Source organism: Acipenser ruthenus, chromosome 1, assembly GCF_902713425.1.
Source record: "Acipenser ruthenus chromosome 1, fAciRut3.2 maternal haplotype, whole genome shotgun sequence".
NCBI classification, from domain to species: domain Eukaryota; kingdom Metazoa; phylum Chordata; class Actinopteri; order Acipenseriformes; family Acipenseridae; genus Acipenser; species Acipenser ruthenus.
The window spans coordinates 5,110,690-5,134,765 of NC_081189.1; the positions used below are offsets into that span (position 1 = coordinate 5,110,690).

General features: G+C 38.9%; 1 protein-coding gene and 1 long non-coding RNA gene across 4 annotated transcripts in view; one reads left to right on the forward strand and one right to left on the reverse strand.

Annotated features, from left to right (window-relative positions):
• Positions 1–6,269, forward strand: part of LOC117403600 (uncharacterized) — a 32,154-nt gene extending 25,885 nt beyond the window's left edge. For 2 of the 3 annotated variants that reach the window (XM_059034209.1, XM_059034256.1), the window contains 6 exons: positions 612–917; positions 1,451–1,577; positions 1,754–1,953; positions 3,103–3,210; positions 3,806–3,925; positions 4,760–6,269. In XM_059034209.1, the coding sequence (XP_058890192.1) occupies positions 612–917; positions 1,451–1,577; positions 1,754–1,953; positions 3,103–3,210; positions 3,806–3,925; positions 4,760–5,107 (1,209 nt within the window). In that variant the 3' untranslated portion in view covers positions 5,108–6,269. The remainder of the gene's footprint in view (positions 1–611; positions 918–1,450; positions 1,578–1,753; positions 1,954–3,102; positions 3,211–3,805; positions 3,926–4,759) is intronic. The other variant, XM_059034177.1, reaches the window with a different exon arrangement.
• A 6,865-nt stretch (positions 6,270–13,134) lies between these two features.
• The window catches only part of LOC117403560 (uncharacterized), a 17,769-nt gene continuing 6,827 nt past the window's right edge, over positions 13,135–24,076 (reverse strand). Inside the window, exon 3 of the long non-coding RNA XR_004544587.3 lies at positions 13,135–16,449. This is a non-coding gene — a long non-coding RNA (uncharacterized LOC117403560). The remainder of the gene's footprint in view (positions 16,450–24,076) is intronic.

Here is a 24,076-nt window from a genome sequence, read left to right on the forward strand (position 1 = left end):
AGAGCCAGCTTTCAGCATGAATGCAAGGGAAATACAATCGACTCGATTCGACACGAGAAGTTCTTTTCTATCAACACGCTAAGCTAAACACATAGGTCTTACAGTACCGTCTTGAGAAGGAAAAGAGAAATGGCTTCCTCAGGTCCCGGTGGGCGGGACCGAGTGCATCATCCCAGGAAGGGGCCTGTCAGCAGCTCTGGTATAGAGAGCTCAGCAATTACCTACCCAATGGGCAGGCATGTCCCGTACATAATGTCGTTGGTGGTCGTCTTCGAATTGAAAGGGAACAACGCAATTCATAGAATGTTTTGTGTTATGGGTTGTATTGCTTCTTATGCTGTACTGCTGTGAACAAGGCTGCTTTGCCCACTGCATTTCACACACTGTTTGAAAGATATTTCTTCTTTCCATAAAACACTTTTAACTTTTCAAATGTTGTCTTGCAGCCTTTGTCCAATTGTTTAATTGAGACCGAAGTCCCCCTCGCACATACTGACATTCCTTTGATTTTACAACAAATACATTACACTTTTTAATGTGATTTCTATTGTTAAAAACAATGATCATCTTTTAAAAGAAAAGTCAGGAGGTTTGTGTGCTATCTGTTTCAGGTTAAATTAGAGTCGCCATCATCATCATCATTGTCAGAAAATGAACTGGAACAAGAGCAAGTGCCAGAGCAAGGCCACGTTCAAGAACACGAGCGCCACGATACTGCTGATCCAAACTATTCAGATCGCATTAAGACTCTACTGGAAAATGGAAGAATAATTGAAGATTTTGACAAATTCATTGAAGAAACTGCGTACTATGTGTTATCTCATGGAGATATAACAAGTCGAAGACGTTATGCTGAATTTGGCAGACACATGTATGAACAATTTCCATGCATAGGCTTCAGTGGTCAGCAACCCTGGGTAAGGTTTGTTTTATATTATTATTATTATTATTATTATTATTATTATTATTATGATGGTATAGCATTCTTATATGAAAAACTGATTTTGGGACCCCTGTAACATGAATTGCCTGTATCTCTTTAAACAATGCAGGTAATATATAATACTATATAGAGCCTTGTTACATTTTTTGGTTGCCCTCGTCCTTGACAGCATAGGCAGAGAATGTTTGTTGTCCAACACATCATAACTTTGTCTGTATGCAATTATGGAAGGAGCTGTGTCAAAACTGAAGACAAATGTACTCTATGTTTGGGTCAAAATTGGTGTGAGTTGTGTGTGATGTCTTTGAAAATTGGCTTAGCACTGTATGTGCTGTATGTTTCTTCTCCCAGTGTAACACACTGTAACTAGTTAATTGCTCCCTATGCTTTCCTCTGGTGTGATGGTAGATCGTGTGAAGTCTAGCCTGAGTGCACTCTGCGTACCGTGCAATGTTGTAGTTACTACTCATGCGTCATTATTTAAATGAATGTTCATTTCTTTTCCAGTCCTTTTTTTGCAAAAAACTATCACAAAAAATACGGAATCTAAGATGGAAAAGAAAGAAAGGTTTAAACGGTTATCCAGATTTTACCAGCAAAAAAACACGCACAGAACTCCACTCAACAGTAAGAGGTATTCGGCATTATTATTTTAAAAGATTTTTCTAATTGACCGACAAGCCATCACAATTAAACTGCTCTAAAAAACTTGTAAATCAATCTTTTATAATTAGTAATAAACTTGCAAACATCTCATTATGTAGGCCTGTTAAAGAGAAGTCAGTCTTTTGTGTTTGATTCTTTTTACAGAAATCCACATGACTTTGAAACAATGCACAAAGCTTATTGCTGACGAACTGAGGAAGCCAAATGTGCAGCAGAATAGGACCCTGCTCAAACACCTTCAGAAGATCTCGTACAAAGACAGACGGCAGGACATTGCTCAGGCTGAAGAGGGAGCTGTCCAGGACATTCTTAAGAAGTATCCCTTATTGAGTGACATGGAGTATGTGAGTTGTGCTTGACTGTTTGTTCCTTTTTTTCCTTATTGAACAGCAGGTTGTTTGTAGAATTAGATGTTTTACAGATTAATCATGTGGGGCCTTCTGGAAGCTCTCAAAGCCATGAGGCTATGTTCCTAAAGATATGACACAAGCACTTTTTATTATTAACAATATATATATATATCCCGGGCAGTTGGTGAAGAAGGACTTTAGTGCACCCTGTTGTAACAAATGAAAGGCTAATGAAAAGTAACACAGCAGTGTTCATCCTCTGGGTATCTACTGCAGTTCTCAATAATAGTTTGTCAGTCGAATAACTCTATTTAATCATAAGACCGACTGAATCGTTGATATTTATTTATTTTTATTTATTTATTTTAATGAAATGCTGAGGCAAATGTCTAATTTGAGATCTGATGTCAACTAATGTTAGACATGAAATAATATTGTTTGAATGTGTAAAAAATATTTTTAATAACTTTTTATAAGAAAATGTTTTCTTCTGAGTCAAATTTTCGTTCATATTTCTAAATAAGAAAAATACAAACATTATGGTGTTGATTAATGATGAATTAATATTGCTATGGTAAATTAGTTTTGGCACTGTGTTCTTCCTGAGTTTCAGGTAACTATATTTAACTGGATGGCTTTTACACTTTTATACTTAACTGTGATTATTAGTCTCTTGCTGATATTGAATCTCTCATTCAGAAATGTGTATTGTATTATATATATATATATATATATATATATATATGTATTTTAGCTCAAAGAGCCATATATATATATATATATATATATATATATATATATATATATATATAATTAATTAATTATAATTATTGATTTCTTAGCAGACGCCCTTATCCAGGGCGACTTACAATTGTTACAAGATATCACATTATACATTATACAGATATCACATTATTTTACATACAATTACCCATTTATACAGTTGGGTTTTTACTGGAGCAATCTAGGTAAAGTACCTTGCTCAAGGGTACAACAGCAGTGTCCCCCACCGGGGATTGAACCCACGACCCTCCGGTCAAGAGTCCAGAGCCCTAACCGCTACTCCACACTGCTGCCCTCTACTCCACACTGCTATATATGTGTATAGCATATGTGTATAGCATATATTTATTTTTCCCCCAGATCCATTTAGAATTTCAAATGCTTGTAAAAGTTGGTGACCCAGCAGCATCATGGACTGCTCTTCTTGTAAACCTGGAGAAGGCCATGTCAATGGAGAGAAACAGTGAGGTAGGATGGTTGAGAAATTACATAACATTACATTAGAATGCTTCAATTTATTTATCAACATCAGTTTAACAGCATTACTGTAGATGTGCAAGTGCGGTGGCCTGAACCAGTGACTGTGCCGTCACCGTCACTCCCGAGCAAGTGTCTTACAATTCCATGCAAGATCCAGGCTGCTTTACAGAGGCACTTACAGAGGTTTTAACCTCATCTCAATGGCAGGGCTCAGAATGTGTAGCACTGTTCGATACAGAGGCTTGCGCCTGTATGTTTGAAATCAATCTATATGTGTTTCTTTTTGTGAGAATGTAATGAATTAGTAACTACAGTTTGTGTTGTACTGCAAACCAGTGCCATTGCTAAAATGTTTGTACTGACTCAACACTGTGTAGAGGCTTCATCAATAATGTACGATTCTGTAATATGGCATCATTAAAGCAAGTTATCATAATAACTTGTTATAAATAATAATACTTACATAGCCATCACCACGCTGTCCATTCTTTGATCGGTGCCAACGACTGATTATTGGCCATCTGTTGGAGGCAGCTAACTCTATCATTTTTTTATATATATATATATATATATGATTTTCTAGGAGGGGAGTTACGTGGAGTACGAGGAAGTGCATGCTCTCCAGCTTATTGTGCAGCTGCAGAGTAAACTGAAGACAAGAAGTAAAGGAAAGAAACTACCCCCAGCAATATCGGTAACTGATGTATGTGACTACATGTCTGCTGGCAAGCTCAACACTTTTTGATGATCAAACATCAGTGTATTTGCGTAACAGGATAATGACCTGTCAACACTGAAGTCTGGGGCTTTTTGTTAATGGCAGTGACTGATTGTAACAAACATGCTATACTGTTGTGTTTCATGGAACAGCACTGTGGCAGGAGTCTCCAACCCTAGTCCTGGAGAGCTGCAGGGTCTTCTGGTTTTCCTTTCAACCGAGCTCTCAGTTACTTAATTGAACCAATTATTGGCTTAATTAGTGAAGAATAACAAGTGTTCCAGATCTTTAGCCATTGATGACATAATGACACCTATAAACAGAATTGGGGTTCTCCAGGACCAGGGTTGGAGACCCCTGCACTATGGCATACAAACAAAATAAAAATGAAAGTATTTTCCTTGCTATACTATGTTATGTCTTTTATCTTTGTTGTTGCTGTTTTTAGAAATCATGACAAAGTTATCGGTTTAGAGCATTTCCCCTGGAACCCCTTTCTTCATCACATGTATGGTGGAAACACTGCTCCAGAAGAATGGGGGATGGGGAGGGGTAGCTACAATCAGTCTCTTAACCCTATTGGTTAACCAAAAGCAGCTGTCATATTGAATATTTCATCACAGTCTTATGAATTGCTGTTAACTTTTGACGCAATCTATAACACAACTAGCGTACTGTATCTGCGTTATACTAACTCTATACGATGTATTATAATTACTAATTTAAATGCTCTTTAGCTAATTTATTTTCCTTGCCAAACTAACCAAAAAATAATAGAAACTGCATTTGTTTTCTTGTCTTCATTGATTTCATTCCCAGGCACCCACAGTTCAGCTGTCAGGTGACTCCAATAATCCACCCCGACTCCTTGTGATCCATCACCAAGACCCAGCGAGACCCCTGAGTGGATTTGTAATTACAGACAGGATTTATATTTGTAAAGAGAACACCCTGCTGGGCATCTTGTACGACCTCTTGGGCTGCTACTACGCCTGGAACCTCAGTTTCCCTGTGCAATACCAAGTGCTGGGGTTTCTTCAGAGCTACCTTCTTAAAGACGGAAGAAAACCCTTTTTCAAATCCTCAGCGTATATAAAGTTTCAGAAGACATTCGAAAGTGTTTGTGACGAGTCCAGTGAGGAGTATGTGCTCACCAAAGTTGGATGAACTGTTTCTTTTGAGTTATGGTAGAGGCCCTCAAAGTTTAAATATGTTTTGTTTCTCACTTTACCCCCTGGCCATAATTGACTTTTAGTTTCATGTATATGTATTTCAATGTTAGCTGGCAGAGGACATATATTAGAAATTCAAGGTTTAACAAGAAACTTCAGCAATGAAGCCCTTCTCTTTAATTGAATGCCTTTGTTGCTGTCTGTCTCATAAATCTTCAATATCAGTCTACGTCATGAGCATTGCAGGTGTTCTATGATCAAAATGTTGAAATGGCCCCTTCCAAACTGTCTTGGTATGAAGGGGTCACGGACTAACGTTAAACTCCAATTAGTTTACACACAAAAGGCACTACTGATTGCAAGCCATTGGGATCCTTACAAAAACGGTGAAAGCAAACTACAATACGTTTAGCAGACAACACAGATAGAATGCTGGGGTCCAGGGGCAAAGCCTTAGCTGGAAAATGTGAGGCAGCGGTGGCTACTTTGACAGTAGAAGACTGCGTGGTGCTAAAGCGCTTCTTATTCAAACTGTTAGGCAGCATCAGAGAGGGCGAGACACCCTGTGAGAGACACAGGCAGCATCAGAGAGGGCGAGACACACTGTGAGAGACACAGGCAGCATCAGAGAGGGCGAGACACACTGTGAGAGACACAGGCAGCATCAGAGAGGGTGAGACACCCTGTGAGAGACACATAGGCAGCATCAGAGAGGGCGAGACACCCTGTGAGAGACACATAGGCAGCATCAGAGAGGGTGAAACACCCTGTGAGAGACACACAGGTAGCATCAGAGAGGGCGAGACACCCTGTGAGAGACACATAGGCAGCATCAGAGAGGGTATGACCCTGTGAGAGACACAGGCAGCATCAGAGAGGGTGAGACACCCTGTGAGACACACAGGCAGCATCAGAGAGGGTGAGACACCCTGTGAGAGACACACAGGCAGCATCAGAGAGGGTGAGACACCCTGTGAGAGACACATAGGCAGCATCAGAGAGGGTGAAACACCCTGTGAGAGACACAGGCAGCATCAGAGAGGGTGAGACACCCTGTGAGAGGCACACAGGCAGCATCAGAGAGGGTGAGACACCCTGTGAGAGACACACAGGCAGCATCAGAGAGGGTGAGACACCCTGTGAGAGGCACACAGGCAGCACCAGAGAGTGTGAGACACCCTGTGCAAGACACACAGGCAGCATCAGAGAGGGTGAGAGGCACACAGGCAGCATCAGAGAGGGTGAGACACCCTGTGAGAGGCATAGGCAGCTTCAGAGAGGGTGAGACACCCTGTGAGAGGCACACAGGCAGCATCAGAGAGTGCGAGACACCCTGTGAGAGACACAGGCAGCATCAAAGAGGGTGAGACACCCTGTGCGAGGCACAGGCAGCATCAGAGAGGGTGAGACACCCTGTGAGAGACACACAGGCTGCATCAGAGAGGGTGAGACACCCTGTGAGAGGCACACAGGCAGCATCAGAGAGGGTGAGACACCCTGTGAGAGGCATAGGCAGCTTCAGAGAGGGTGAGACACCCTGTGAGAGGCACACAGGCAGCATCAGAGAGTGCGAGACACCCTGTGAGAGACACAGGCAGCATCAGAGAGGGTGAGACACCCTGTGCGAGGCACAGGCAGCATCAGAGAGGGTGAGACACCCTGTGAGAGACACACAGGCTGCATCAGAGAGGGTGAGACACTCTGAGAGGCACACAGGCAGCATCAGGGAGGGCGAGACACCCTTTGAGAGGCACACAGGCAGCATCAGAGAGGGTGAGACACCCTGTGAGAGACACACACGCAGCATCAGACATGAACCTTCATAGAGACCCAAGTGCTCACTATTTAAACAGTTATGGTGTAGAGAGGCATGATGTTTATGAAGAAATCTCAATGGATTAGATATTCCTCCATTGCCAAGCAGCTAGGGAGGGCTTCAGTATGTTTTTTTTTCCATCTATGTATTTATCTAAATAAATAGCACAAGATCTGGGATGATATATATATATATATATATATATATATATATATATATATATATATATATATATATACTTTTTTTTTTGTACAAATGTACAATTTCAGCCTTGACTCTTGGTTTTGGAAGGTGGCAGTCAGCAGTTTAATTTACATGTATAAAAGAAATGCAGATTTACTTAAATCTGTGTAATAAATTAAACATTTTTTTAAAAAAATCTCACTGGATTTGTCTCCTCATTACATGAATCAGCAACAGCAGAAGGGGGCGCATGTACGTGTCTGTCTTGCATGTCTTTAGGAATGTATTTATAGCAGTGTTACTATTGCACACCTACTGTACACTGTATAATCTTACCTACTGTTTGAGTATTACGTGGAGGAGCACATATTAAATTACTATTAAAAAGTCCCATCAGCTGGCAGGCCCTTTATCCTCCCAGTAGCACGCATTGACCCCTGCACAGGGCTCGTGTGGGAGGAAACTTAGAGTAAAGTTTCTTTTTTTTCTTTACAGGATGAGGGTACAGTTTGGATTTTTAGAGTGAAGTTTCTTTGTTTTTTTTACAGGATGAGGGTACGGTTTGGGTTTTTAGAGTGAAGTTTCTTTGTTTTTACAGGATGAGGGTACGGTTTGGGTTTTTAGAGTGAAGTTTCTTTGTTTTTACAGGATGAGGGTACGGTTTGGGTTTTTAGAGTGAAGTTTCTTTGTTTTTTTTACAGGATGAGGGTACGGTTTGGGTTTTTAGAGTGAAGTTTTTTACAGGATGAGGGTACGGTTTGTGTTTTTAGAGTGGAGTTTCTTTGTTTTTTTTACAGGATGGGGGTACGGTTTGGGTTTTTAGAGTGAAGTTTGTTTTTTTACAGGATGAGGGTACGGTTTGGGTTTTTAAAGAGTGAAGTTTCTTTGTTTTTTTTACAGGATGAGGGTACGGTTTGAGTTTTTAGAGTGAAGTTTCTGTGTTTTCTTTACAGGATGAGGGTACGGTTTGGGTTTTTAGAGTGGAGTTTCTTTGTTTTATTTTACAGGATGAGGGTACGGTTTGGGTTTTTAAAGAGTGAAGTTTCTGTGTTTTTTTTACAGGATGAGGGTACGGTTTGGGTTTTTAGAGTGGAGTTTCTTTGTTTTTTTTACAGGATGAGGGTACGGATTGGGTTTTTAAAGAGTGAAGTTTCTTTGTTTTTCTTTACAGGATGAGGGTACGGTTTGGGTTTTTAGAGTGGTTTCTTTGTTTTTTTACAGGATGAGGGTACGGTTTGGGTTTTTAAACAGTGAAGTTTCTTTGTTTTTTTTTACAGGATGAGGGTACGGTTTGGGTTTTTAGAGTGGAGTTTCTTTGTTTTATTTTACAGGATGAGGGTAAGGTTTGGGTTTTTAGAGTGAAGTTTCTTTGTTTTTTTTACAGGATGAGGGTACGGTTTGGGTTTTTAGAGTGGAGTTTCTTTGGGTTTTTTTACAGGATGAGGGTACGGTTTGGGTTTTTAGAGTGAAGTTTCTTTGTTTTTTTTACAGGATGAGGGTACGGTTTGGGTTTTTAAAGAGTGAAGTTTCTTTTTTTTCTTTACAGGATGAGGGTACGGTTTGGGTTTTTAGAGTGGAGTTTCTTTGGGTTTTTTTACAGGATGAGGGTAAGGTTTGGGTTTTTAGAGTGAAGTTTCTTTTTTTTCTTTACAGGATGAGGGTACGGTTTGGGTTTTTAGAGTGGAGTTTCTTTGGGTTTTTTTACAGGATGAGGGTACGGTTTGGGTTTTTAGAGTGAAGTTTCTTTGTTTTTTTTACAGGATGAGGGTACGGTTTGGGTTTTTAAAGAGTGAAGTTTCTTTGTTTTATTTTACAGGATAATAGTACACAGCTGTGCATTAGTATAAAGACACTGGCTGATTTAGAACTGAAATGCAACACCTTGACAGAGACATCAAAAAATATAAAATAAATGCAATATTTGAATAATTGCCACTCAGAGTGATTGAAAACTCCATAAAAAAGGATGTGAATAGTAGCATTTGAAACAGGTTACACTTTATTTAAAGCTAGGGTTCAGGAGAGTTGTTTCAAGAGGGTTCCACTAGATGTCGCTGCAGTCCTGTGTGTGCGGTCACTGGAGCCCTGCTGCTCTACACCCCTCTATCTGGATGTGGCGCAAGGCATTCTTTCATGTGAAATGTCTTCTCTGTCGTTATAGGTCCGGAAACAAAAAAGGACATGTTTATAAGGCTAAGAAAAACAGCATACTCTGCATTACGTAATTAAGACTATATGTATCAAAATAAATTAGGCACATCCATGTAGAATGTATTAACACAACATAATGGCTAAACCATGTAGCGCTGGATTCAAATATCCTTCATTTAAGGGAACAAACAGTGGAACATATTTTCCTCCCTGAGGACATCACAATTATAAGGTTACATTAATATTACAGAAAAAGCAACATTAAGCCTTTTTGTCTAGACTGAATAGTTTATAGTGAATAGTGAAGTGTTTTTGTAATGCAGCATGTGGCGATATTGTTATAATAATGACATTTACAAATATAGTAGACCCTAAAATGTAGTGCGTCCATAGAGGATATGTATTATTATTATTATTATTATTATTATTATTATTATTATTATTATTAGTATTAGTATTATTATTATTGTTTTGATTTTATTTGTAAATATTCTTTATGTAGACCCCATTTGGATTGAAATGTTCAAATTGCTATTAATATTATAATACATTATGCTGTGTATGTATAGAGAGTGGTGAGGGATGAGTGGATGGAGTCAGTTACCTAGTCCTTCAGAACAATTTGGATTCTTTAAGGACTGACTTTAGAAAGATTTCAGATACATACTAAGAAGCGGACGAGCATGGATGGACCGAATAGCCTCCTCTTGTTTGTAAACGTTCTTGTGTTCTTTTACATAATGTAAATTAATAAATAAACACATGTTGTTTTTCTTTAATGTTATTTATTAAGGTAGAGGGTAAGATCATGTGGATTAAAAAAAAAGGTTGTTCTTATTAGAAAATTTAAAACTAACAGAATGCAAAATGTGTCCAAAACAGAGAAAGATCCAGCTTCAAATAAGAAATATATATATATATATATATATATATATATATATATATATATATATATATATATATATATATATGCTTTTACTTAATAACAACAGAACATTTAGATTTTCACAATGAACAAAACATGTCTCAAAGTCACCATACACCTCGGCCCTGTGATTAGAACAGTAAAACAAAGAGCCATTTGTGGATTTTTCTCCTACCACTATGAGAAAAAAAGGAGAGTTTGACTAAAATGGTGCAGTATGGTTACCCCACTGCTGAAAACTCATTCACTGGCAGTTAAATTGCCAGAGAAGGGAGATTTAATTGTCTTACAGCTACCTCTGTGAGGTATAATAGGGATTACAAGTGCCCATTGATTATACCATTGGGCTCTTTAAGGGACTCTTATCCCCATTTTGCGTATTCATTTTGCCTTTCCTTTCTCTTTGAAAGAGACCAAATGGACCCCAGCAGGTGAAAGTAAAGAACCCTGAAAGCCCCATCCCACCCCTCCATCCTTTGAACAAACGACAATACCCCAAGCTCCCGTGTATTTTCCCAGATTGCAAACTTTATTACATTTCTTCCTGTATGGAATTAATTGAGAGGGTGCAAAACTAAAACCAACAATAGTTGCATGGATCTAAAGGACGGGCCTTTCAAATGAGGAGTAAGATTTTGGTGTGGGAATGTGTGTGTGTGTATTTAACTGCCTTACAAAGCCTTGTATACCTCGACTAAAACTATATGTCACAAGAGGTTTTTTATTTATTTATTTATTGTAAGAAATCAATGCTGTTGCCCATATGTGAGAATAAGGCAGTCACTGAAATTGCTGCATATAGTTATCCTAAATTATTATTATTATTATTATTATTATTATTATTATTATTATTATTATTATTTTAAATGTGCTGCTTTTTCTCCTAGCAAGTGCATCTTTTCCTGCTTTTTTATGTTTTTTTTTGCATGAATCATGCATCATAGTTTTTTAAGGACTTTTTTTTTTTTTAATCAAACGATTCTGTAAATGTTACTGGCTTATAGTACACCAAATGTAGGACTCAGGAACTGATTCTTGGTTTCAATAATAAAAAACAGAACAAAGACAGCACTCGAGTAAGGGTTTGCTTTTGGATGTTTGTGTTCTTCATAATTAAAGACACTCACTGTATTGAAAAAATAGAATTATAACCTACATTTATTTAGCATATCACATTATATCGAAAGGTCTTTATACACTGAATATCATAAATATAGGGTCAATGAGATGCATGCCTTGCAGCTTCATAATTGGATCAAAAGTCCCACAATAGTTTTGTTAATTATCGGAAGGAAACTGTGTAAGAAGGAAAAACGGTTTATTCTGGTTAATGTTACTCTGGTTATATGTCTAAGGAGGTAGCTTAATTCCCTCCCATATTATCAATTTCTAAAATTTCTAACTATTATTAGTAGATTTCTTCAGTCAAAACCCAAACTCCTATCATTTGGACTTAATCACATATAAGATTAATTTAGAGAAAAAGGTGTATGTCTAAATGTAGCACTGGTTGTGCTCAGACCAAATTAATTGTTTAATATTACAATAAAAAAATAAAAGAAAACCTACGGGAACTTATTTGTGATTTCATTAAAGCTAATTCCAAGGGACGGTTTGTTTGCACGTTGTTCAGTACCGGGATGCATGAATAATAATCACATTATTTTGGCCCTCGTGCCTTGTTTATTTTGTTCTTGTTTCTGTATTTGTTTTGTTCTGTCCCTGGGTCGCCTTTCTGCCGGTAACAGCTTGTGACGCTCCCCTTTCACGATGTTACAGCTTCCCAAAATAACTTTGCATATGATCTGTCTTTTATTAAGTTCTGCTGACATCAATTAAATGTATTTCTTTGTTTCAGCAAACCTGTCTTAAGCTATCCACTACATAAATATATCATCAACATTGTCCTTATCAGTCATCTATTTTACCCTCTGCCCTTTGAGCAAAGTATGAACTTCATACAGTATTGTGTTGAGCTGTACTGGATCATTACCTTATCACTAAAGGAAGAAATGCCAGTACTATATTATTTTAATATCCCAATAAATAGTTTTCTATTTTTTGTTTTGCTCAAGCAGTTGAGACAGATTTACTGAAACCATCAGTTGCCTGCAGGGGGTGCTGTCCCATTGTACAGAATTGAACTCTGAATTCCATGCCAAGGCTGCTTTCTTAAACGGGGGGGGGGGGGGGGGAAATATCAATTAAAAAAAAACCCTAAACAACCAAACAAAAAGATAACCAACCTGAGCAATTAAAACATACAAATAAAAAATTCAACTCAGAACAAGAAAATACAAACACTACATGGAAAACCATTGCATACATTCAAATCCTTAAACAACACCTGGCTACCATGGGCAAATTCATCAAGTTTCCCCAGTGGTGCTCAGACCAGCCCTGGACAACTGTATACGTGTGTCTGCAAGAAAGATGGTGATGAAGACCAAGTCATTTTCTCAGAAGCATATTTATTATGGGGAATGACTAGGTTTGAGATTAGCTCCAGTTCCAAACACAGCAGATTTAGATTGCGATTTTTATATTCCAGTTTCCTATGTCTACACATTCACAGCTTCAAGCACCCAAATAAACATAGACTGTGGCCACAAAATCAGGGAATCTGAGAACCAGCTCCTCACTCAACCAAATCTCAGTTCTAACCTGGTCCAACGCTTGTGACCTGCCTAGCTGGGAATATCTAAACCTAGAATCATGATCCTTAGATTCCAGAAAGTGCTGTCTTGAAATTGAAGAATGAGGTGTGACTTTGCTAGTCTGCAGCCAACAATAATTTCATGTTCTTTTACCAAAACCCCAATGTGCGGTGTGGAGGGATATTTGGGACATGGCAGTAATTAGCTATATTTCATTTCTAATGATACCTTACATCTTAGATTGAAGTGCTTATCTGGCATCATTTTTGGGTGTTCACATCTCAGATGCAGGTGATGGGATGGGGTCCGGGGGGGTGGGGTCCAGGGGGCAAACCTCAGTGGTAGCAGCACTGTCCAGTGGATGTGTTTACTGTTGGAAGCGATATAAAAAGCTTGCTCTGCAATGTCTTATTGTGGCAAATTTTTGATTACTTTATTTTTAAAGTCAGGAATGTCAGCCATCATGTCTTTTTCAATTGATAACATGGCTAAATCATTTAATCATTCAGTTTTCATTCATTAAATAAAAAAATAAAAAAATCCTATAAAAAGTGAGATGTTGAAATAAGACAAATATATTAAACACTCCGAATGTACTCGAAAATGTAAATGTGCTTTTATTTAAATTGAAGTTGTCCCTGAATCTAAATCAATCCCAAGTTCAAAGACCAAGAACAGGAAAAAATAAGACCTTAAATGGAAGTCACAATTAAGGCCAAAGGAAACAATAAATAAATAAAAACACTGTAATTAACAATGAAGTTGATTTTTTTTCCCCCAGGAACCAGTAGATAATTTATATAGACCTAATAAAAGACTGATCAGCTACAAACAAACAGTAATAGAAAATCAACAAGATTAAACAAAATATTATATAAATAGTATTAAAATACAAATATAATGTACTGAATGAAGTTGAACAAATAACAGTATCCATAAATATTAATTTAAATTTGGACAAAGAAAATTAGACTTTTATTTTAATATTTAAACTAACACAAAGTAACAAAGTAACACACCATACAAGACAGAAGAGCCGAAGTGTTGCTCATATTTATAGCCTTTGTTGTCTTGGCACATGTGCACTGATCGTCTGATCACCATGTTTGCTAACCAGCTGCGCTCCATCCAGACATTAAGCCAATCATAGCTAGTCCTGGCTGACTGCTGGCTGATACTGCTCATGTGCACGGCAGATTTGGGTGCTTGCATTTCTGAGCGAGCACAGCCCACCTTCAGCCCATTAAACAGGTGGGATGAACGTCATTGCTAAGGAGGCAGTGTGGTCCAGTCAAGTCTAGGGCTTGTAACCAGAAGGTTACTGGTTCAAATCCCACCGTTGCCACTGACTGACTCACTGTGTGACCTTAGCAAGTCACTTAACCTCCTTGTGCTCCATCCTGTGGCTGAGATGTTAAATCAATGTCCTATTGTAAGTGATTCTGCATATAAAGCACAGTTCACAGCCTACCTCTGTAATGCGCTTTGTGATGGTGGTCCACTATGAAAGGCGCTATATTATTATTATTATTATTATTATTATTATTATTATTATTATTATTATTATTATTTATTTATTTATTTATTTATTTATTTATTAGCAGACGCCCTTATCCAGGGCGACTTACAATTATTTTTACATACAATTACATTATTTTTTACACATTATTTTTTACATACAATTACCCATTTATACAGTTGGGTTTTTACTGGAGCAATCTAGATAAAGTACCTTGCTCAAGGGTACAGCAGCAGTGTCCTCCACCTGGGACTGAACCCACGACCCTCCGGTCAAGAGTCCAGTGCCCTAACCACTACTCCACACTGTTGCCCTATCAGGAAATCAGGAGAATGCAGAACAGAAAAGATGCTTGGATCTGGTCAATTCCAGTCTGAATCGGATCCGGCTGGTCAGGGGGGATTCAATGCTGTCGTTGACTGGTGGTCATTGTGGTTTATTCCAAATTGCCTTTGTGCGATGTTAGAAAATTAGAACAACGCCTCTGCTTTGATTTTGTATTGGTTGGTTTGATTGTTTTCTCAAACAGTGTGCTCATACAAGGAAATGCTGGAATGGTAGATAGTGTACAATCGTGAATGAGTATCAAACCACAGTCCTTTGCCAAAATATATAAAATATATTATTATTATTGTTGATGTGTCACGTGAGAGGGGGGAAATGAAACGCACATCACCCAGAAGAAGGGAAGTGCAATTCATTAATAAGAGACTGGGGGTTCGGCGAGCAAGCGAACACTGTTAACCGGCCGCCCCTGGTGTGCATTACCGCTCCACACCTGTCACAGAGTTAAGATGGTAGAAAGATGGTTTGAAAGGGAGTGGCACCTAAAGGAATATGTTCTGCCGTCATATATTTGTTGAGGAGCCTTCAGTCAATCAGGGTGTGGGTCTTGCAGGCCGTATGCCACATGACACGTCAGAAACAAACCCTTTCCATGACATCAACTGGACCATATTGAGTTTCTGGTACACTGTATTCTCATATATCAATATGGTTGACGACACTGGCTTGAATCATACAGTACGTGAAAGGTGATTAAACATACCCATATATCAAGTGGCATTCTTTGCTATTTAATGCAATTTCAAACCCATTAAGCTGCAGTTGTGACTGTGAATGGACCTATGTTGCCTTTTCAGTTTGCCCCTGTTCTGATTTACCTTACAGGCATGACAAGACCCAGTCATGACAAGACCCAGGCATGATGGGGTCGCCCTTCTCCTTCGGAAGGCCGCTGGAGTTCTGAACAGTGCAGCACTGATAGCAGGTTTTGTTTCTAGTCTGTGTCAACGTATCCTGACATCTTCTCCAGAAATCAGGAGAATGCAGAACAGAAAAGATTTGGATCTGGTCAATTCCAGTCTGAATCATATCCGGCTGGTCAGGGGGGATTCAATGCTGTCGTTGACTGGTGGTCATCGTGATTTATTCCAAATTGCCTTTGTGCGATGTTAGAAAATTAGAACAATGCCTCTGCTTTGATTTTGTATTGGTTGGTTTGCTTGTTTTCTCAAAGTGTGCTCATACAAGGCAATGCTGGAATGGGTAGATAGTGTACAATAGTGAATGAGTATCAAACCACGGTCTTCAGATTCAGAGACCAACGTGCGCCCACTGCCAAAAGAGCCGTGCTACATTTTCAGAGCAGACAGACGTTACTTTATACATAAGAACATTTATAAAAGATACAAACAAGCTGAAACCATTTGGCTCATCAATGCTCAATCAGTTATAATTGATTCCAGGATCCAGTTGGCTCTTGCAGGATTCCAATGAATCAACAGCAACAACATGGCTTGGCATCCCATTCCAGACACCCACCGCTCTCTGTTTGAAAGTTTGCCTCCACTCCCCTTCCAAATGCGTGCTCTTCCTTGCACATTCAAACTGTGGTGCTTCCACGCAACCCAGACTCAACACCTGACCCGACACCAAGAAAAGGAGTGCTGTAAGCAGTTTAGGAAGTTACATGCATGGAAAGAGAATTAGGAAGAAAGGTGTAAATAGCTTTGGCCTCAGCTTTGAATCTCTGGGAGTGCTGGGGTTGTCCTTACTCAGAACCTCAGTCCACTGGAGTGCAGGTCTAGGGGGAGAGGGGAAAATGAGGTTAAAATGGGTTATTGCGTATTTTTATATAAGATACAATGTGTCAGAATGATAATGATATACGTTATAAACCCAGAAGTACACACTAAAGACACACTATTTCTTATTTATAATATGTGACCTTGGTACAGAAGGTACATGCATTTGACAATACTTTTTATACTGTACAAAGAACACAAAAATAAAAGACATAACTAACAGCTAATCGATTGCAGGAATGCATCCAGTTGACTGTTGAAGGATCCTATTGAATCAGCAGCAATAACATGGCTTGTAAATCCATTCTAGCACCCACCACTGAAAAACAGCCTGAATCTGTATCCACTTCACATCCAATTGTGTCGTCTGGTCCTGTCCTCTGCTTTCATAATTATCAGTTAAGTTCTTCTTAGGAATATGTGTTGCTTTTAGTGTGTGCTGATCAATGCCAGGGTCTAGATGATACAATCAGATGTCAAGCATTTCAAAGCACCGTTTATCAGTTTATTACTGTTTAGCACTTGAAAGCTGAACTGGGGCTACACCATCCAAGAGTTTGTTTTACTTTATGGTGCCCAATTATGTGTCCACCACCAGATCTTCAGCCAGCTCTGCTTTGATGACCTGCAACCTCGCTAACACACCAAAACATATCTCAGGCCCTAGAAAGCACATGTAACAATTTTACACAGCTTATTAAGAACATTAATAAACTCCTTTTCTCTGGAAGAGACAGGTAGTTATTTGCATAGCAGCAGGAACAGGACCACCCTGTCAGACTGCTGACCCCAGTGACCGCATACTGACACTGAAGAGGATGGGGGCTGAACAGTGCTTGAGACAGCTTCAAACTGATGGGGTGTCATCCTCAATGTGGAAGAGTCTGGCTAGTAACATGAGCAGGAATCCACCAATACTGCACTGATAACCTGCAACACATTTACATGCTGGCTACTGTATTGTGATTGCTAACATGTACTTATTTAACAAACAAAACAACAACGTCGTTTTTTTAATTTAAAGGTTTATGAAGATTATGTTTTACAGGAGACATGAGTCTCACCTTCATATGCACACCTGACCTAAGAAATAACCACATACAGCAGCATCAGTAAAAGTAACGGGTCTTCAGTGGAGCTCAGAGTGAGACATGCAAACTTGGTTTGAATTTGAATTACATTCACACAAAGTTGCCAATCTTGGCTGGGAACGCAAAGAGAGCTGCATTAGCTTTTGTGCCAGGCAGGAAAATCGTCTGAGGATAGTTTATACAGCATCATGTTTCAGTGACCTCTACTGGTCAGGTGTCTGATCAGGCCAGATGAAGATTAGCAAGACTAGGCCTGCATCTCCAGAGCTCAGCAACATGTGGGTAAAATACTTGACAGCACGAATGGAGATCATGGCTGATGTCTTCATCAGTACTGATTAAAAGTGTATGGTATGTGGTGGTATATCATTTTGGGAGCGGTGACCCCTCCCTATGAGAGTTAGGTGTAACCAGTCCTCATTGTTAGGATAAGAAGGGTAATGGTGGGTGATTAAGGGCAGTGGGGTTACGGAGGGAATGGAAGTTGCCTGTTGATCTTCAGTCCTTTGGCCTGTTGGTAAGTTTCAGTGTCTGGTGCAGTAAGTGGGTTGCAGCAGTAAGGCAACATTCAAACTAGGAATTTCAAGACAAAAAGGAGTCAGATATTTCATAGATAACAAACAAACTACATGTCATAAACCCATGACTGTATCTGTCCGCTTTCTGAATTTGATCCAGCTGACTCAGGCTAAAGCATTTCAATAGAAACTTAAGAGAAGGTCAGCAAACGTTTTCTGCAAACTGTCTTCATCACAGTTCTTCAGAATATAAATGTTAGGATTAAGTGTTCCAAATTATAGATGATAGAAGTGGTTTCAAACACATTTTTGCGATGCAACATTTGATAATGATTATAACTGACAAAGATTTTTGCAGAACATACAGAAGCTGAAAATGGCTTGAAAGCATTTCACAGCTCTGTGAATCCGTCTGCCCTCAATCCTCTGTGGTACAGTATCTGCAATGGCAGTAGCTCTGCAGCCCCTAGTATCTGCTGATCCAATTTTGATAAGATTTAACAATGCACAGATGAGTTCATATTTCATCCAGAAAATGCACAGAGAGGAAAACACTCTTGTAAAACAATAATGTAAATTAAAAGTGCAATTGATTCTCAAAGCGGGCTAACCTCATTTTTACAGTACTTAACTTGATTCTCTTCCTTTTAGCATTGTTAACATATAAACCTTCTTATTTATTAATATATTTATGGCATACAGTTTTGATCCGGTTTAGCCCTGTTTTTCCACCCAATTTCAAAGGCTCAGTTTGACTGTCACCTCATCACTGTAACACAGTTACCCATCAGGAGTGAAAATCAAAGGGTTACCTCAGTTCCCACTGTTAAATAATTCGGAGCATTTATTATTAGTTTATTATTAGTTGATAAACAAGTTATTACAAATTAACTAACATTAACAAAGTATGAACATTGTTTCAGTATGTTAGTAAGCTAGTTCTTAATAGTTAAACCAATAAAGCATGACCCAGAATTGAAATCCTAGTGGTTGAATTGCATAGGGATGCCAAGGATTCTTTAAAAACTTAACTGTAAGGCACAAAGCACGCCATTCGTTCACATTATCGCTACATCTACAAAGGCTAAAGGTATTTTCAATAAAAAAATGTGAGTGCAGGGCCCTGAGAGGCCAACTAGCGACTGAGAAATCGTGGTTTGGGAGCTAAAATAAGTTGTTTTGCTGGGGCGTAAGAATGCAGAGGGGGCGACAGGCTTTTACAAAGGGGGGTTTTGTGTCTGCCAGTGTATTTGTGTGCAATCACTTGATAAACCAGAGGAAATAACTTCTGAGTTTGAAGCAGCAGATATAGGCTGTCAGTCAGCTGCGCAGTCGGGGGGAGACTGACGGGCCGATCCCAGGCAACAAGATCAGTTAATCCGCCAGCTAATAAGTTCATAGCAGCACCATATGGTTCTGGGCCATTCCATAGAGGGAGTGAGTGCCATGCTGTTTACACTGACCTGCTGTTTTCTCAGGTGTACCCCCACCGGCATGGCCCTTTGTTCAGAGGGATCAGCTTACTCCACACGGTGAATGGAGTGAATTGATTAGGCCGTAGCGTATAATTGTTGGCTAATCCTGTAGAATCATTTCCCACCCATTTGGAAGGGACAAAGGCTTTTATGCCAGTAGATTGGTCCCCCCTCCCCCCCATTAAAACAACCCTCCTATGGACATGCTGGACTTTGATAAACTGCCTGCAGATGAAGATGTAATCTGCTTGGATTTGAAAGGCCATCAGATAAAGATCGCTTTTCAAACCTGGCCACTGGAAGGTGTGATGTCCACAGAGTGTTGCTTACTGGTAGATACAAAACAGACATTTTAGGCTTATAGAATTGTACTGTTTATTTGGTGGTAGTAATGAGCAAATGGAAGCAGATACGTTTGGTTGGTCAAGGCCAAGTTGAGGGAGAGGCTGTGACCCTTTTAGGTCCAGACCAGCCAAACTCAGGATCCTCCAGGCCAAAGCCATTGTCAAGGCTAGCAGCCTCCAGGCTGAGGTCATGATACGAACTTATATGGCAAAGACAAACATGCAGTTCTACTGCTTAGGGTAAGTTGGAGTAAATGTTGTTAGTTTTCAACAAACTCATAAAAATGTCAACAGTGCAGGAAAGGGATCAGAAAAAAAGAGCAGGAAAACAAATGCAAATATGTGCAAATTAAAATGTCTGCCGTGGAGAAACAGTCTCAGTTCTGCAGCCCAATCAGCTTTTTTTGGAACAGATAAAACAGTGCATTGAGCTTCTAGAGCACAATTTAATCTGGCTAATAAAGTGGCTAATAAAAAGCCCCTGTATCAGGTCCATAACTCTCTTGTTTGGTACTACACTGGCTACGGCTGAGTCTCTAACACTTTTCAGTTTCTGTGCCACTGTTAATAGGAGTTGGAAAAACCTTGTACAGGTGTTTAGGTATTGTTATAATTTATTCCATCTACTAGTACAAATAACATAGGAAGGAGTTTGCTGTGCTGTGTCCAAAAAGTAGAATTAGTCATAACTAGAATCTATATAGACTTCTAAGTACATATTAGGTAAATACAATTTTTTAGGACAATGGAAAATATAACATCAAATTAAATATACATTTACAGTACATCTAATAGTTTGGCAGCTATGTAATTGTGTTTAAATAATGACAACTACCAGTATTCAAATATCCAAACCATACAGTCAAAAGGCTCTTTATTTCATGTATTGCCTTTGAACAACAAATCTCGCTTCCCAGTGTGTCCGGAGGGACAACACAAATCATCAGCATCAACATGTACCCCCATTATCAATAAAAGACCAACACAATTGAAAAACCCTTACACAAAACAATTAAAGCCATGCTTTAAGTTGTCTCTAAATTCAGCTTCAAAGCTTTTGCAGAGGAGTCACGTTCTGGATTTTGGTGAGATATTTATGGTCTGGAAGAACTTTAAATATCCAGATTTAGCCATTTGTTAGCAGACACTGTACAAGCAAACCATCAATCGCTAGGTACAGTAAGCTAAGGGAAGTATTTAACAAAGGTCTGTAGCTCTAAATACTATAGGTACTGATTACCTCTAACCCAGGAGTTAACTCTGATGACAGAGTAGCAGCTAAGTAGCAGCTTTAAATGAAGGATTTCAACCACCTATAAAGCACCCTGTAACTCCCCACTGTATTCCACAAAGACCTGCTGACAGGTCAATGCTGTTGTAGCTGAAAACAGGCCCTTATTTTTGTGGCAGTTTTCAAGGTGAAAGTGTGGCAGGGGTTCACTAGATACTCAGTTATTATTATTATTATTATTATTATTATTATTATTATTATTATTATTATTATTATTATTATTATTATATGCTCAGTACATCAGTTGTCTCAGGCTCAAGCATCTTTAGTAGAATTCTAACAGTCCTCTGTCAATCGATTGCCATTGTTACTGCTGTCATTACATTTATCTTCTCTGCTTATTATGAGTATTCAATATGTTCAGGGGTGATGGTTTTAACCAAGTGTTAGAGGTCTCTGGTCCTTGAGATAGAAAGCACAAACACTGTGTCATTTGTTAACAACATTTGTAAATCCTCAGGCGTCGGTCTGTTTACCTGCATGTCCATGTGTATCATGGTGTTTTACTTTTTCATGATACTTCTAGCTCCAATTTTGTATTTAGAGCTTCTGGCAAACTCGTTTTCACATTATGTGCACCTGACAAATCCAAAACACAACGCGGTTCAGGGGTTAATCAATGCAATAGACCCCATGAGTGCTATTTAACTTGACAATTTGTTTAGTGCCGCAGCAGAGCAAGCATCCAGTCCATTTTCGATTAGGACGAACACCCCTTTGGCTTTTGACTTTAGGCGTTTAACCCCTGACCCCCTGCTGTAGCAGGGCAGCTGTCTAGCTGGAGGAATGCAGTAACCTCCTTGTAATTCAGAGGGTTTCAAGGAAGCAACATGGAAACCAGCTGTCGAGCCATTCGTTTTTGATGGTCAGCAATCTGCTTTTAAAACTGAAGGGGTCCTGTGGCCTGTTTTCTTTACAAGTTCATTACAAATATATGTATACATGAAGGACTCTAAGCTGAAAAGCAAAGCAGCTGAAATGAAGGGCTGACTTGTGTTTTGCAGAATAGATGAAAAGTACAGTTAAAGAGCACTATTTACAAAGTGTTCCTGACTTAAAAGATAAGAAGGTCCTTGGTGATTTAATGAACATGCTTTTCCTTTTACTAGCATTGTACATAGCAACCTGGGTACAATTCAGAGGTTTTCAGAGTGATTGAAAAGCAATTGGAAAAGCTTCTGGAGTTTATAAATATTCTTGAATATCCACCACCATACAGTGTCATTAATTGCAGATCTTTAATTCAGTGGATGAAAAAAATACAAATACACTATGAGTACCAAACTCAAAATCTCTCTGTAATCCTTTCTCAGTAAAATGGAGCAGTATTAAAATGTGTTTCTTTTAAATTTGCAGGCATTCCTCTGATCAGATACAATTACATTGCTTGTGTAAAACTTTTGGAATTTAACAAGAAAAGGTGGTAAACCCACATTTCCAAGTGAAGTATAGTGTAAAATAATGTTTTTTGACTATCCTGCTTGGTTTTTAAAATACAAACCTTTGTTTTACTTAGTCCCCTAATTAATAAAATAATTTCATATTGTTTAATCAAGCACTGTGCATGAACCAAATAGTCAAATGGACAAATTCCAAACCACACCGAATTTACAGTTATTCAGGCTGAACTGGAAATTCAACCATATTTTCCTTCTTGACTTTTTGACATGTCAATGCATTACACATGAAAATGTCATGCAAAAGGCTGTGGACAATGAAATGTACAGCACTAGTGTGAGTGATTATTTCTTTCCAGGTCTGTTATTTAATATATATTTTAAAGAACAAATATAACTTTGTGTGTGTGTGTGTGTGTATGTGTGTGTGTGTGTGTGTGTGTGTATATATACATACATATACATATATATATACATTGTGAATAGATAGATAGATAGACAGACAGATAGACAGATAGAAAGATAGATAGATCACAATGTGATTCAATCAATTAAAAAAGAAGAAACACCAGAAGCTGCCAGAACAACTTTCTTTTTACTGAGGATTTGAAAACAGTGTCCAACAGTTTTAAATTATAATTAATAAAAGCCAGATTTATTTTAATGCAGATGCCCTATGGAGCCTTCTTTGTCCAACACTTGTAAATTGAGTGGAGAGACTTCACTGCCATCAATCCTGCCAGCACAAACTTGGAGCTAACAGCAGTCCTTCCATCTAGACACCTTACAGAACACTGCATTGAATAATATGCTACTGTGTTAGTCAGGTTGGATTTCAGGTCTGCGGAGTACTTTACACAGAAAAACAGGGACGCTGAAACTGGGGTGCTGTGCAGCTGCAAACACAATAGCGTGGGCTGGGAGTGCAGGACTGTGAGCCAGAGAATGAAGTGCTCAATGCTCAATGCAGCAGATATTGTCGATTATTACCTGTCCCGCATTTGATTAGGAAATTGGTTTCTAATTACACCTCTTGCCTGGGTAACTTCATTTCAATTTAATTCTTTGTTGAGATCATTGTGGGGTTGTGCCTCTCGCCAGCTGGGCTCTGTCACTCTTGACCGTGTGTTTTTTTTTCTTCGTTTTATTTTCTTTTCTGGTTCATCTCTTGATGATCTCCCACTGACTAGCTGTGAACCACAACCTTTTCAGAGTCAATCAAAGGGCCTGGTGAAAAGGTCACTGCCCTCTCTGACTTGGCATGTGCTCACGGCCAGATCAGGACACCGATAACAGGCACGGGCTGCCGATAGAGAGGGCACAGATAAGCCATTGTGAAGGGGGACCTGGTTAATTGCAGTATAATGATCCAGTGCCACAGTGTTCTGACCTTTACACACCAATAAGAAACACTTTGTGTAATAGTTACTAGGGATTTTGCAGCTTGTCATCTTTGTATGTTTTTATATAGGAATGAAGATCAGGCTACAATCACATGACTCGTAATACA